This window comes from Macrobrachium rosenbergii, chromosome 55 (assembly GCF_040412425.1).
Source record: "Macrobrachium rosenbergii isolate ZJJX-2024 chromosome 55, ASM4041242v1, whole genome shotgun sequence".
NCBI lineage: Eukaryota > Metazoa > Arthropoda > Malacostraca > Decapoda > Palaemonidae > Macrobrachium > Macrobrachium rosenbergii.
In genome coordinates, this window is record NC_089795.1 from 72,155,804 (window position 1) to 72,172,662 (window position 16,859).

The window sequence follows — 16,859 nt, forward strand, 5'->3', positions numbered from 1 at the left end:
ATTTTCCTTAAGATAAGTTTTCCCAAAAATTTTGTAAAGCGCGTTTCAAAAGGGCTTCCCACGCGAGTGACTTTTGAGACAACAGTTTCCTAATCTTATGTCTTCACTTTTTAGGATAAATGAAACGCTCAAAGATATATGTGTATTGAAATCATTGTTAACGTCATTGTACGAGCTGAGCAACCGTTTAACCTGTGTAATCTAATGCCAATTAACAACGCAATAATTCGTCATGATTCATAGATAAACTATCTGCTAATACGTCTAAGTTGAATCTGATTTATTCAGTTTTGTGGAGGTTTGCTGTGCAAGTCAGTGTCCATCCTAGATTATTCCATATGAATGTTTTCAAATTAGGACTAAGGGAACTGAAAAAGGAAGCAATGCAAATTAAACAAATAGCGTTGATAGTGTCAAATCGTGAACAACACCGCGAAAATGTCTAGACGTGATATTAATCTGCTACCAGAAATTCCCGAGAAATACACTTTTCCTCTCATACAGAGCATATCAAAGGCGTTAATTGGCAATCGCGGTGCTCATTCCAGATGTTGCATGCCTCCCAAGGGTCATAATTGGTCTTTGATTTGACGTAAAGCTCGTCTGACGAGATACTATTCGATAGGGCAGCGACTATCTGAAGTGCAATTTCGTAGTGTAGGTAGTGAAACGTGGTTTATATAATTATGTCACTAAAATAACGTCTGTATGAATGATGTGTAGTCCTGCGAGCATATTATAACGAGTTCATACAAACAGCCAGTATAGCGGTTCATGTAAAATAATACGTCAGTAAAGTTATTTGTGCTTTTAGTACCAAGAATTATAGACGGTAAGTAAATTCCTTAACACTTTTTCATCGTTCATGGACAATGATTTTAGGAACCCATCTTATAGTATTGATTAAATAAAACTAGGTATGCGTATGTGTAAAAGGTTGTTATTAACTAATGTTCTCAACTATCCTGTAAGGCGCTTGAAAAAGTGCGATAATATTGAAATGCTAATACAGTAATAGCTTACTCATAACAGCAGAATATGTACACCACTTATTCAGTTTGAGGGTTTCATGATGTTAGTAAATGTTGGTAAAAAATGTAGGTCCAAAAAGAATTTGGGTGTCCCTGCTGTCAGTTTTGATATCATTTGTTCTGAAAATCTTGTGTCTAATTTACGACTATGAAATATGTCGCAATATGTCGCAAGTCAGACACAAGAGTTGTAGAACAAGTGAGGATATAAAAATTGACAGCCACATTCTTCTTGGATTTAAATTTTCTACCCACATATTTTCATGAAGCACTGAACCTGAATAAGTGATGTGCATAATACACGAGCTGCATTTTAATTACAATGCAATTCTATAATTATTTAAATTCTGTTGTCATGGGTAAGCTATTACCGTATTAGCATTTCATTTCACTCAAGTCTAGTGCCATTCCAAGGGCCTGTGGAATGGCTCTCTAAATAGAGAGGTTTTCTCTGCATTTCATAGTTCATTGAATGATTGTAGATGTCATGAAACACAAGTGGTTTTAAGTCTGAGGAAGATAAATAAATCTGCGTTAAATGAAGCCAGATTTGGGTGACTATATATGGCTGCTTGCTTACCGCAATGATCATATTTCAGGAAGCTGACTCCAAGGCTTGTTTCATTTTAGTTGCTGATTACTATGCTCGTCACACTGATTGCCACAGATAATCATTGGATTGCTGCTTTAGAATTTTCCACTATTTCTGGGTATGAGTTAATAAATGAACCGAGAGTTATCTTGTGGAGTAGGTTCGCCGGTGGGTTCAGCTGATCATACTTTGGTTAAGGTTAATTTGGAGATTAATGAGGTTTTTCCAGATGTCAACTTTTTACGAAAGGTATACTGGAAACCCGAGGCCGAATATTATAGAGGGGTTAAATGATCATCTTGGCACTGTTATGGGGAGGATAATTTCTTCTAAAATTCTCAAGTTTCGTCGTAAAGATAAGCCATGGTTTAATGCTGTGTGTGTAAGCTTGCCCATCATGAAAGGCAAGATGCTTATCATTTATGGAGGAACAGTCGATTAGGTTTTTTGTGGCGTAATTTCATTGAGCTAAGAAGTTAAGCGGAGGCAGTCTATGAGAGATGAGAGAGCTTATAATGAGGGAGTGAAAGAGATCTTGCTCTGTAGTAGTGATGACTATAATTGGGTTCTACCCTTACGTTATCACTCTTTGGAGTCGGAGTCGTTTCTGGCATTCCTCCCCTTGTAGGCTTTGATGGACCTGCTGTTTATTGCCTTAAACAAAAGGCAGAACTTTTGTCTCAAGTCTTCATGAGCGAACAGTGTGGTGAGTCCTTGGTGTGGCCTCAGTCATGCTTTCCAGGGCCTAAGGTGTGTTCAATGGCCTTCAGATCCAGAAAAGTCAAAACTTTGCTTCTTGGACTTTACAATTACAGCGGCATAGACCTTAACAGGATCTTTCCCATTTTTTAAAATGACTGCTGATTTCATTTTTCCTAATGTTATGACTGTTTTCCGAATGTTAGTTGGGCTTGCAAGTTTTCTATCTGTTTGGGGAAAGGGAAACATTGCTGCACTACCTCATGACCCTCAGAATATAGGCCGATTTCAATTACCCCTATTTTATGTAAGGTTTTTGAGAAGTCTCTCTTGAAGTGTCTTTGTTGCTTTGTTGAAGTTAATAACCTGCTACCAGCATTACATTGTGGGCTTCATGAAGGCCTTGGTACTTTTGTTTCACTTTTGTTATTATTTACCATCTTGTAAAGTGCTCTTGATGAGGGTGCTAAGGCAAACATGTTTGGTCTCCTGAATTTAGTCATATTTTGTATTCCCTCTGCTGGCTAATTTCCCACTGGAGCCCTCCTTGGTTTATAGTTTGACTCTGTCCAGAAGAGTTGTCAGCTAACAATTTAACGAAAGAGAGCAGGAAGGTAAAAAGTTGCAACGTTTTGGTTCGTAAGGTCAGTGGAAACAATTATTGGGGTAATGAGCGAAATTAGTTATTATTATTGTTATTATTATTATTATTACTATTTTATTATTATTATTATTATTGCAAGGCATTCGAGTATTTTTAAATGTGTCATATAGTGTACCCGTACCGTGTAATATTAAGGTTACATGCGTTTCTTCGTTATGGCAGGCATAAATAGCAATAAACTATTTATATGGGAAAGGTAGCTTATCGAGGTTTTGTATGGTGCAAAGAAAATCAGGATCTCTATCAGTGTTAGGTATAAGAATATCGTTTTGATGCAGTGTAGAAATTCTCATAATGGCAAGTTTCAGCTTGTCATTTTATCCTTTAATTTTTGTCATTTGATGTTTAAAACACATTACAATAAGCTGAAAGGGTTCAGCTTTAAAGTGACAATCATAGAATGAAAACTAACCTTAAATATTTAGGTCAAATAAATATATCAATGAGCATGTTTTCTTTACGGAATCAGAACTTTTTTCCATATTTTCTTGCCTTGTAATGCGCAATAGCTGGATACAGAGAAGATTAAAATTCGTTACTGAAAAGGCGCGTTTCTGTACTTTTGTCTCGTGAAAAAATGTATTTATATCATAATTCTTTTTGACAAGCTAATATTTTTTTACGGTATTATATATAAATTTTTGTTTATGGCCAACTTCATTTACAGCTTATATTTTTATTCTTTTCTTGCAAGCTTTAAAATGACATAATGATTGTTATTGCATTAAAACTAACTGTTAACATAGTTCAAAAAGAGATGTCGCTGAGAACAAACGGGGTCAGTGAGAGATGAATTCACCATTGTTGGGAGTTACGTGCCCCACCCAAAAAATGTCATTATACTAATTCATGGATGGTCAAACTACATGCGAAATAGGTTTTTCATTACAAAGACGTTGTATTATACACAGCTTGATCATTTCATAAATTTTCACTAGGATAAGCATTCCATAATGTAATTATAATAATTATTAATATTCATTAGCTGGTGTTGATTGTTATGATGAAAGATGTATGACAAAACTTAAATAATGTATACATTTCCAAGAGGAAAATTATGCAAGTCGATATTTGTTAAATTTTTATCTTTTTTATGTATCAAGGTTAAAATAAGGAGGCATGTAATAGTGTGTGCTTATTAAATAGATGGTATAGAACAAATGGTCGTATTAGCAGAACTAGAAAATGTGTAGCTGAAGAGAGAAGGGAAAGATAATTTGCGTAGGTGATTCTCTGTTACCACATGGACTTCCATATTAAGAGTTGTAACCCCTAAAGCAGTTTCCCCTTCAGCCTTCGCGAGAACGGAGCATCATTTAGTATCCAGAGTCTTTTTTATTGTAATCTTCTTGGCTAGGCCTTTATCTTTTTCCGCCCCCTTTATTTTTCTTGTATTCGTGACACTGCCATTAGAGAAGGTCAATGAATAAACGTGGATTTTCATTAACAAATCATTATTTATTTATATCTTTGTATTTTGAGTTTAAGTTAATGCAGCTCATTTTTATTTATTGAGTGTTGTTGTGAATGTATGTCTACCTAATTGGAAATTTCGTTATTAAAGTGTGCCAAATATTGCGTCAAAAATTGACCAGCAATTTGGATCGCATTTTTAATGTAAAAGAACATGTTGTTTTATTAATTCTAGTACATTAGCGATGTAACATACGTGAATAGAACTGAAAGCAATTATAGCCGTAAGAGCTTTCGCAGTCTGGGGAAGTATTGCATTACAATAAATAGTATGCGGTTTCCTGTCGAACCAAGTAGTGTTACAGACGCTGCTAAATGGACAGAGGGAGACCTTTGTCGAAGCATCGAAGAAACTAGATAGACATGGAAATAAATTATGGAAGGAGGGAGACAACACTGGGAAGAACTTGTAGCTCGTACGACTGCAGAACAAGCATATAAGAGTACACAACGGCTAGAAGTAGAAAACCACTTGAGTAATAGAAACAAGGCTCTCCTGGAAACTCCACCGCCATTGAATGAGTCTCGCCGAAGAATTTAATAGTTTAGCAAACATCAACCAGACCAGCCAGAGGCAACACAGTTTCAACAGCCCTTGTTTAAACCACTGTGAATGTGTAGCCACGAGTGTATAAACGACCAAAATTCGTAATTAGCCAAGTATGACAAAACTACCTGTCGCTCATCTTGTGGAGATTAGTTGATATCGATTCTAGGTACAGAACCTGAATCCGACAGGCCAGTGTACAGCTGGTTGGATATCGACTTGTATTTCTTGATAGCTAGGTGGTTAAAGTCACTGTACCGTTTTTCTAAACTAGGCAAGTTTTGGAATCCTGGCTGGTGCATATGCGTTGTGTATAAGTTATACACACATACACACACACATGAAGTATATATATATATATATATATATATATATATATATATATACATACATATATATATATATATATATATATATATATATATATATATATATATATGTATAATACACATACACACACGCACACATACTACGCATTTTCCACATAGTAAGGGTGTCTTTATAGGGCGTTAACATTTCCCTTCTCAGGAAGTGTTTTAGAATATAGTTGCTAGCCTCATGCCATTTCAACCACTCTGTAGCTACACCATCTTTTATTTGTTATTTTTGCTAACCACCAGGTCAGTATCCTTTAGGAAACACTGCAAGAACGATCAGTAGGTCTTTTGTTAGTGAGGTGAGGATGGTAATATATATATATATATATATATATATGTACATTATTATTCAGGTTTCCTTTTTAGTTATTTCAAAATCCTAAAATCCGTGGAACCTTTAAAAACAAGAGCAGTCATAGTTATCGTTATATTTGCAATACTTATAATTGACTGCCTTGTTTGCCCGACAGGCAACCAAATGAAAAATTTCGAAGAGCTTAGATGTAGTTTGTCTTCCTCATCATTTTTTGCTGGAAGGCCTGGCTCAGGAAAGTTTTCTGGAACTTCTAATTGGCATATTAGCCAAGTTTTGATAATTTTTTGAGTATTTTCAGATGATGAAATACAATGTAAAAATCCAGAGAAAATCGACCAGCTTACTTTACCGTAGTACACTTAATGCCTGGATAAAAACGCAAGAAGCGTCGTCCTCAAAGGCTTTCCATTCAAACAGTGGTTTAATTTCAGCAAATCTATAGCTTTTGTTACATAATATGATGGTCGTTAGTCTTTTATTTCAGTACTACGACGATGCTGTTGAAATATTTGTTTATTTTACTTGCATGCATGTGAGATTAATCAGGCCATTATGTAATTAATCCTCCAAGGGTCTCTCTCTCTCTCTCTCTCTCTCTCTCTCTCTCTCTCTCTCTCTCTCTCTCTCTCTCTCTCTCTCTCTCACACACACACATATATTTATATATATATTATATATATAAATATGTATGTATGTATATATGTATGTATGTGTGTGTATGTGTTAACAAAGCAGGTAGGGTGGTTGCACCATATCCTTTATGCAGATGTTGTACTGCAACTAGCCCCGTCAACAAAGGCATTTCAGGCCCCTGTAGACAAGAGTTTGGAATATTTTGATGACCATAACAGCATTAAATTGTAAGTCGTTAAATCCTGTAAATACCTCGGTATGAGCATCATTGATAACCTTAATGATGATGAGAGTATTGCCTCACTCTATCGAGGTCAGTGGTTACAGGGTAATATTTGCTAGGAAATTTGCAAATGTGTAATAACGAGGCCAAAGTTCCATTGTTGAAATCATTTTGTACATCTTTGTATTGTACGCCTTTTAGCTCATAACTGTAAGGAGATGGTAAGAAAACTGCAAATGTGCTGTAATGGCTTTCAAGTACCTGATGGGGATTGAAATGTTTTCTCGAATTAGTTGTCACTTTATTTCCTTAGGAATCTTAACATTTTAGGAATTAGTAAGAAAGTGCAGTGTCATTCTGTTCCAAGACTAATGGGGTAGGACAGTCGAACTTTTAATGGCAGTTTTTAAAATTGAAAGTTTGCAACATTCCGTATGCATTAGTAAGAATCTTCTCAATCTTTTGATTTTTTGTTCATTTTTTCAGGTAATTTCAATGTCGACGTATTACTTTATAGCTATTATTAGTTCTGGAACATGTGAAGAATGTTTTCGGATGAAATTGGAAGGGAAATCTTGAAACGCGCTTTATTATTCAAGATATGTGATTCAAAAGAGCACAGTCGAGTAGTTTTGACTAAGTTTCCACCAGCTGCAAAGTCTTGGTCCAGTTCAGAAAACTGAACAGAAAGCAGATAGGCGTGAATAGATTCCGAACGGAAACCTCTGGAGTGGAATCAAGGTTTTTTTTTTTTTGCGAATACCACAGCTTAAAGTGAGAGAGATCTCGAACTTAAGCGAACGGATAGCTCAGCCTAAGGTGACAGATTTAAGAACAGATAGCCAGGCAGCTTTTACCTGATTAGCATGTACAACGAAGCAATGGGTGACCTCTGTTTGTGTGAAGGAGCGATGTTATCGTTGGGGACCAAGACCACCTTCAAAAGAACTGGTTAAGAGAATCGGCCTTCTCAGCGTCTTTGCAGTTGGTTTCTGTAGCTTCAGCCGTGGGCGGAGGAACGTTACCACTACTTCTGACTTTATCTAAGTATTTCGCTATCCAGAACAAGAGTAACGTGAACACCAATAAAGAAAGGACAAGGAGAAATCCCAGGCACGAAGTTTTAACGGTACCAAGAATGGAAAGTAACGGGTACCCGCGCAAGTTAGAGAGGAAAAAAATGTTTAAAGCATTAACCGTTGAAAAGTCAGGGACCATTGCCGTAGTGGCGCTTGTTTATGAAGTGAAAAAGTGTACGTATAAGGGAGCAGATCCCCTCTCCCGATAAAAAATTAGTGTTGTCACATAGTCAGTAAATATTAGACGAAGTTATCCATGTACATGTACTAAAAATTAAAAGAAGCGGTTACTTTCTAACTAAACAATATGTTTTATCCATTACTGAACGAGTTAAGGAAGCATATCGTGGAGAACAACGTTTCCCTGTTGTGGAAATACATGCTCATTACGATTCGAGTTCCTGTTGTTTGCGTATAGCCATTAATTAGCGCATTAGCCCCTAATGAGGCTATAATAAACCACAAAAATGAGAATGTCTATGATTTAAATACAGGTATTTGTTTCCATTTACTATGAATAACAAATGTTTTCTCCGTGCTGATATATGGAATATTAGCATATTTTGGAGCATGTTGCATGTAAAATGGAAGCGTTAAATTTGAGAAGATGTAAAAACTCCCAGAAACAGTTAAAAGAGAAGGGAGTAATCATTATAGATATGATTTTGTTGCTGCATGTGTGCGGATTATAAATTTCCATATATAGTCCGTATATGTTAGGGATGGAGGCATAATTTTTGTATACGTACAGTGCTGGAACGCCAGTCAAAGAAGTAATAGAAATGCCTTTTTTCTTCAAATTCATATCTTCATGTAGTCTAAAAATGCAGGACATGCAATTCATCCGGTTCCATTCGGTAATTATTAACATTTTAGATTGAAAGCGCATTCTCACTCCAAACCCAAAGTTTCTTATCTTTGCTAATATTTTAGAAATGTTGTTGTATTGTGATGCACGTGGCCTATCCTATAATTGGTACTTTATCTTCACATCCCAATGGTATTTACATCATTTCAGCCCTGCTGTTCTTTGTCTTTGATATTTCTAATCCTTTATCACGACGGTTATCATAGTTTACAAGCTGGTTTACAGTACAGGGCTCTACCATTGCTCTTATACTGTAATGAGGAGTGGACTGGAACTCTACGCAGAACATAAACAATTCACTTATTGCATACATAATGTGGATACCGAAGATAGTTTTTTTTTAACGATGCTAATGACTGAAGTTCGGTGCATAATGTTGACCTAGTTTCATTAGATATCATTATTAAAATGAATACTAGGTTCCATGAGCTAAAATACCTTTATGAAGGGATATATTTATGCATGCATACACGATTATGGAATAGCAGTTAAACTCCTCCTTAAAGGCATTCAAAGTTAAGTTTAAGTAGAGTGATTTAAGAAAATGATCAATGTAGATATGTCGCTATCATTAGAACTTGGTTTTTTTGGGGGGAGTGGGTTCAAGTTCTAAACATTTTTTATTTAGTAAAAGTATCAACCAAATGGACGAGCCCTCTGCTCGTTTATTAGGAATCAATGGGTTTCCCGGTTCTCTAAATGTGATCCCGGTGATGTAAACCTGAGCTTCAGTGGATGGCTCACATGGATAGCAGTAAAACGACTACTTTGTGCATGCTTTCTTGTTTGTTTTTCCATTATTTGCTGTTATTATGGTCTTACATACCTTCTAGGGTTTAATGTTTTAAAGAAGAGCACTGAGACCGCTGTGGGTTTGAAAAAGGTAATTTTATAAATGTTATATCCCTGCGCAATAAGAAGTATTCCATAAGCGGTTAAAATGCATGCAAATCTCTCATTGGGTACATAATGTCATAATGTCAACGGTTTGTTTACCACGGAGTAATATGAGGGGCCACTGCAGAGGTCAAGTTATGGAAATTTATATGAAACGAAAAATTAATGTTCTTATATCGTGCGCAAGGCTAACATCAATTGCTTCCACTATCATAATAAAAAAACCAATGCCTATCAGATTTTAATAAACCAACTGAAGGATTACGATTCTAGAAGATTAGTATTCACATGTGGAAACAGGTAAGAATGAGATGAATGAAATATGTCAAAATCTTACCGGAAGGATCGTAGGAGACTCCATTAAAGTCACTGAAGCAGGGAATGGCCCTCATCTTACCGGGAGACGTCTCTGGCCAGCAGGACACACCGTCGAACTTGACGGGGCAAGCCGAGGGGTCATGGTCGGGCTCAAGGATGGAAGTGATATACTCGTAAAAACATTGCTGTAACTTTAGATTGTCGTCTGTGGTGTTGAAAACGGTAGATTGCTCCATGAATTTTCCCATGAACTCTTCCTGAAGTTCGCTAAACGCCTCTGACACCGACCCGAAATTCACTAGCTCGGCTTCATCATCGCCCTCTGGAACGCTGGAAATGTCACTCTCTCTAGAGGAGGAGCCCGCTTGCGCAAAGTAGTCATCGTTTTCGGCTGGGACCGAAAGAGAGGGCATGATGCAGCGAGGGTCACTGTATGAACCACTTATTCACATCACTCAAGTATCATGAAAGAATGGACTACAGTATTCCCCTTTTTTTTTTTTTTTTTTGAACCAACCTCCCTTATATATATGCTTACTTTGCTGCAAGGAAGCGCCGGTGGATGTGTATCTGTCAGTTGCTGTTTTGCCTATCAGTGGAGACCCGTTGGGACGGTCTATCATTTGGTAATTGTTCACTGAGTGCGGAACTAACACAGCTCCAGGTAAACGCCGGTTACTCACCACTGACTCATTCATCTTTGCAGAACAATTAATCGTCCTCCATATCTGAAAGAAGTGAAAAAATTGTGGTCAATTAATTGGATATAAGATAAAATGTATGATCACTGACATATGCGTCAAGTTTTCATTCAGTGACTTGCCTCCACTGCCAGGATGTTTATGTGGGTATATTTACTGTGTATAATATATATATATATATTATATATATATATATATATATATATATATGTATGTATATATATATATATATATATATATATATATATATATATGTATATATATATATATATATATATATGCATGTATGTATTACGGTTAGGAACTCGTAGCCTAGCAACTTTATTTATTATCTTAAGATAAACAGTAACGCTATATAAATTTCCCACATATTCAGGGTTTCTTAATATGCCCAACCATTCTTCGAGCAATTTTTCTCAGACTGAAAGGACCTTCCCCATTTCCGGATTGAAGGAGGCGCACAATGAGCCACTCGTGTCACTGCGATGAGTTTTCAAGCGGGTATTGTGGTTGTTGGAGGCCTTGAATGCTCTGGACCATTTTAAGCAGACTTAACAATCTAAAGGAAATGATATTCGTTGGCTGTGGCGTACTTCCATTGGGCGTGGTTTAGAACACCTTTTCATAAAATTTCAGTTGATAGTTTTTTTTTAACCTTTGTGTAGAGACGACTGGGTAAAACAATGAGCATGTGCTTCAGAAATTCTGTTTCGAGGGTAAGCAGTTACGAGGTCACCGTATGTGTCATAGTATTTATGTCTTGAAATATTTTTCTTGACATTATGCGACAAGAGGCAAATGTTCGTATCGTCAGTTGGAAAATGCTTTCAGTTACGTCAAAATTATTTTACCGCTTATGGAATTTTAAGGAGGAAAAGGTTAAAAAAAAAAAAAGAAAGAAATCCGATGTGTCGAAATTATTTTCGCCGGAAAGACTACGTGCGGCTCAAAAATGAAATAAATTTTTGAATTTTTAAAATAGATCAATTCCTCGGTTGTTCGACAGCATTTTAACGGCAAGAGTCTGACGCAATCAATATGTTTTATAAAGGACCCGGAAAAAGATAACATAGACTACAACCCGTAGGTGAAAAGATAAAATTGAGAGATACAAGGGCACTTGGAATGAGAGGGAAAATGCCACGGGTAAGAGCCATCGGAGACGGCCACAGAGGAAGAAAAGACGTATCGGTCTGCAGCTCATCAAACTCAGCCTATATTCGATTCTTTGATGGACAGAAGTGTTTTTTAATGTCATTATGTTGGTTCGGTTCCTATTATATATCATCGTTGTTGTTTTTGTTGTTGTTGTTTGTGGATTTACGTGTGAGTAGAATGCTCATATTTCTCAAGGCAATATAATTTCCCCTGATGTCTTAAGTTTTGTTATTCGAGTTACAATTTGATGTTTAGTTTGTCTGTTGTCCAGTCTATCTCTCTTTCTGTCATTCTTTGTGAGTGTATTTGCTTGCCTCTTGGTGAGGTCCAGGAAAAGTAAAAGTAGGTCTTGGGAAAATGTGTACGTTAATATTATGAGAAGATACAATTACAGTTTAAGGAGTCATTGCTGCTGTTCTTTTACCACGATATATTATTTTCCTAAATAATATTTGTAAACATTATTAGTAGGGAATTTTACTTAACTTTATCAGAGCCTAACAAGAGAAGAGAGCAGATGATTTCATGTTGTAATCTCTGAGTCACAGCTTTAATGTGTGTGCCAAGGGTGAAATATATGCAATTTATAATGATACCGAGTTTTAAAGTATTTCAAACAAAACCAAATGTACAAAAAAAATTAATAAATGTAGTAAAAGAAAGAATATAATGTAAACTAGGGTCACTATTTGAGGGAAATATTTCCGACTAAATTCCTAAAAATATTCTCATTGCGTTTGTAGAGTTTGGCGTACTTTAAAGTTCAGATCTGTGATTAAAAAAAAAAGGAATGAATATGACCCCATAAAAAAATCAGCATTTTCGTTGATTGGAACCACCCGGAAACAACAAACTAGACAATATCAGTTCGCCTCCGGCAATCATCTAATGTTCTATTTGATGTGCTAAAGGCTATTAGGCACTCAGTAATAATCCAGCCACTCTCTTTGATGGCTTCGAACAGATAGACCTTAAGAGAGGGACAGCTGGATTATTGGCAGAATACCTTACTCAGGTCTCCCGACGGAGCATTCAGATGGAAGGTCGTTGGTGAATGTGGTACAAACACTGCTATTCTAACTCGATTGCTTGCACATACATGTTCTTGTTATGTATACATGCTAATATGACAGCGGACCTAGTCATATTGAATAAGCAGTTTAAAAGACCAATAATTCATAAGTATGATCAAGAAAAATAAAAAGAACAGTGACGACAGATTGTATAAGTAACATAAAAAGTCATAGTAACTAGGAGTGTGTTACTAAGCAACTTAAGTAAACAGGTGGAGGTCTCCAGAATGCTGAATGTTACCCTCATCCAAGCTTTGAACTTTATTAAGATGAAAATGTTCAACTTTACAGGGAAAAGTTATATATATGCAGTATGATATATATATATATATATATATATATATATATATATATATATACATATATATGATAGTGAGATATATATATATATATATATATATAAATGTATGTATATAAATGTATATGTGTGTACAATTACTCTGAAACGCGTTGAGTAATTTCAAACAAACTTGGTATACATGACTTACTATCTGGAAATCAGCACTGTAGGGGTAAGACATCACCAGCCCCAGGGGTGGAGGAGGGTTTACCTGAAGCGGTGCTGGTTCTGCCCGTGAAACGGGCCTAGGGTTGTGCCCGGAGACTTATTAAATTTATGAATTTCTCCTACCTAAGTTCGGTATACTGTACATATGACTTACTATTTGGAAAAGAATACTGTGGAGGTTAAGACATAAATGGCACCAAAAGGGGTGAGAGAGAGAGAGAGAAAGTAGAGGGGGTTATTAGGGAGAAGAGAAAGGGAAAACGATAGGAGGAATGAGAGAGAGAGAGAGAGAGAGAGAGAGAGAGAGAGAGAGTAGAGGTGTTTGGGAGAAGAAAGAGGGAAAGAGACAGGGAGGGTTGGAGAGAGAAAGAGAGAGGGAGAGAGTGAGAGAAAGAAAGAGTGAGAGGGAGAGGAAGAGAGAGAGAGTAGAAAGGGTGCTAGGGAGAAGAAAGAGGGAAGAGACAGGGAGGGTTGGGGAGAGAAAGAGAGTGAGAGGGGAAGAAAGTGAGAGATAGTAGAAGGGGTGTTAGAGAGGAGAAAGAGGGGAAAAAGCGAGGGAGAGTTTATCGGTTGTCATTCCGAGTTTCCCGGCAGCGCCGCATTATTCAGCTGGTATATATATATATATATATATATATATTATATATATATATATATATATATATATATATATATATATATATATATATTGTATGTGTGTATCTACGTATATGTATGATATATAATTTCTGCTTAAAGTTGAACATTTTCATCTTCATAAAGTTCAAAGCTTGGATGAGGGTAATATTCAGCATTTTGGAGATCTCTACTTGTTAATTGGAGTTTCTTTGTGGCATTTTTCATGTTTATATGACTTTCTATGTTTATATATATATATATATATATATATATATATATATATATATATCATAATATATCATATCATATATATCATGTATATCATGTAAATGCAGAGAGAGAGAGAGAGAGAGAGAGATGGCAGTGAAGCAGATAGGAGTTGAGTTTCTGAAGTAAATGAGCAAGGGAAGTCTTATGGAAATGTTTTTAGAAACGGCATTGATTCTTGGCAGTACATTGCTTGTGAGGAAAAATATGAATATATTTAGAAACGAAAGAATAGGGGGAAAATAAATAGACGTGATGGTGAAAAGAAAAGCAGGTGGAGGTATATTTCATTTTTTCCTTGATGCAAAAATTCAGGAAGAAGGAAGTTTAATTTGGTGGGGAAAGGACATTAAGACATCAGTGCACTGGATGATAAAGACATGTCGAGAACATAAAGGAAAAAATGGACGTAATAATGGGATAGATGAAGAAATGGAAGCTATAGGAATATAAAAATATTAAGAAGATAGTTAAAAATTCCGGTATGGAATCAGAATGTAAGCATTGATCGTGCATGGTTTTAGGGTGATGGGAAAAATAAATAAAAGGCGAATGGTGGGATGAGGATATAAAAAAAAATTATTGGAGAGACTTTGATTATGTGAGATTCATTGCAGGACATGTTAAGATTAACAAGAATTCAGGAGGAAGAATAAAGAGGTGAATAGGATGGTGAGTGAGAAAAAGAAGGTATGCATTACAAATAAGGCTGGGTGCTGAGCAAAAGTTTTTGGGAGAGTAAAATGTTATTGTGCAAGGACATGAATGCACAAATAGGTTATAGAGCAAATGGATGAAATGTAAGATGCAAACGGAGGAATGCTTCTTGCGGACAGTGCATTCCTGGGTTGAAGGAGTGAAGATTTTAAGGATTTGTTTGAAATAGAAGAGAGAAGAGACTCAGAGCTGGATGATATTAAAGTGGAAGTAGATAAAGTAATTGTTAGAATGATCGTGGAAGTGACTTTTGATGACATCAGAAAGGCAGTTTGGTTGAAGACTATAAAGACACCAACTCTCACCAAGAGTTGATGGGATTACAAGTAATTGTTGTGGTATGCTGGTGAATGTATGATAGAGTGTTCCACTAGGGTGTAAGGTATATCGGGATGAGGGAATCGCTCTGAGGAGCGGGTAGGGGGAACAGTTGCTTCATTGTTTTAGGATAATGGTGATAGAGGACACTTAAGAATTACAGGGGCATAACATTATTTAGTATACCTGTAATTTGTATTGGAAAATAGAGACAAAGGATGTTATGGTGGGGGTTGGGGGAGAAAATTATAGGTTTACTGAACAGTTACATTGGAATTTTTAAAGTAAGAGCTATTTAGCATACGTGGACTTTGATAGTGGTAATGATAAAATTTACATAGGCGGTGTGTAGAATGTTGAGGGTGTTTGATGAAGATTTAATTGCTGAAAGCAAATGAAAGGTTTTATCATGAAAGTGAAGGATGTGTTAGAATTTGTAGGCGGGAGAATGATTGGTGTGATGTAGAAATTCCTGTACAATAATTGTGTGTCTTCAATGTCTGTAAGGGTGAAGTGATGTGAAAAGTCAAAAGGGCAACAGATGTAGGCAAAAAAGTATGTGCAAGGAAAATGAGCGTGAATGGGCTTGTGGATTGGCTGTTGTTTGCAAATTATGCAATGCTGATTGGCGATAGTGAAGAAAACTGAAGAGTTTGGAAGTGTTTTGCAAGAGAAGAAATATGAAAGAAAATGGAGCAAGAGGTGAGTTATTAGGATAAATGAAAGTAGGAAAACGGAGTAGTGCATGCCATTATGGATGGTGGAAGAATGGAAACAGTAGATTTAAGTATTTGGGAGTAAATGTTTAGCATGATAGTATGAGACGAGAAAAAAAAATAAGAATACCTTAGTTTTACCAGACCACTGAGCTGATTAACACTCTCCTACTTTGGAAGGATGGAGAGGTGAGTCTTAAAAATGGTAAAGCAAGGGAGATATCAAGATGCATAAAAACTGGAAAGAAGCTTGAATGTCTAAGGAAACGAAGGTGGAAGTGCATAAACGCAACTTTGACCAGCACTCTTTATTGAATGGAATTTTGGAAGCTTAGTGCTTAGAAATCAATTGCTTGTTTAGTGGATGGAGCTTAAAAATTAGTGAAAGATGAGAAATGTAGGAGACTCGTAAAGGAAGTGGTCTAAAGGTTACCATAGGCCACATAATGTATTAGCGTGGAAAGAAAGAATAATGGATGAGTTTGAAAGAGGTATTGGCATGGAGGGCCATCCTGAAAGCGAGAGTGAATCCAAGGAGATTATAGGGACAGTTAATGTGATGTGTTCAACGTCTCACCTTATGAGACTTATTTTACTGGAAGGTTCGTGTACACTAGCTTCATCTGCGGTTAAGCAGTTTAAGTAAGAATGTGGCAGAAATATTTTTCTTGCTGTGTGAGCCACCATCGGTTAAGGAAAAATGCTCAATGTATATATATATATATATATATATATATATATATATATATATATATTATATATACATAGATATTATGTAGTATATTAATGGAAATTAGATACATGATATAAGTTTATAAGTAAGCAGATGAAAATATATTTGTCTATGTATGTAAAAGTATGCACTATGTGACGCGAGGATAGAATTAGATCAGAACAACAAAGCTGTGCTGTTTTAGCTGATTTAAAGGGATCTTTACTGGATGAAACCAAATTATTAATAGCTGTCGGATGCAAACATAGGTTTCTTTGAAAATAGGAGGGTTTACGGGCATTGTAAGTTAAGCAGTAAATGAAAAAATAAACAGCGGAAAGAAAAAGAAAGTAA

General features: G+C 36.1%; 1 protein-coding gene across 1 annotated transcript in view; it reads right to left on the reverse strand.

Moving 5' to 3' along the window:
• The window catches only part of LOC136835405 (diuretic hormone receptor-like), a 285,624-nt gene that overhangs the window by 176,690 nt on the left and 92,075 nt on the right, over positions 1-16,859 (reverse strand). The window contains exon 2 of the mRNA XM_067098895.1: positions 9,737-10,445. Within this exon, the coding sequence (XP_066954996.1) occupies positions 9,737-10,130 (394 nt within the window). The 5' untranslated portion in view covers positions 10,131-10,445. The remainder of the gene's footprint in view (positions 1-9,736; positions 10,446-16,859) is intronic.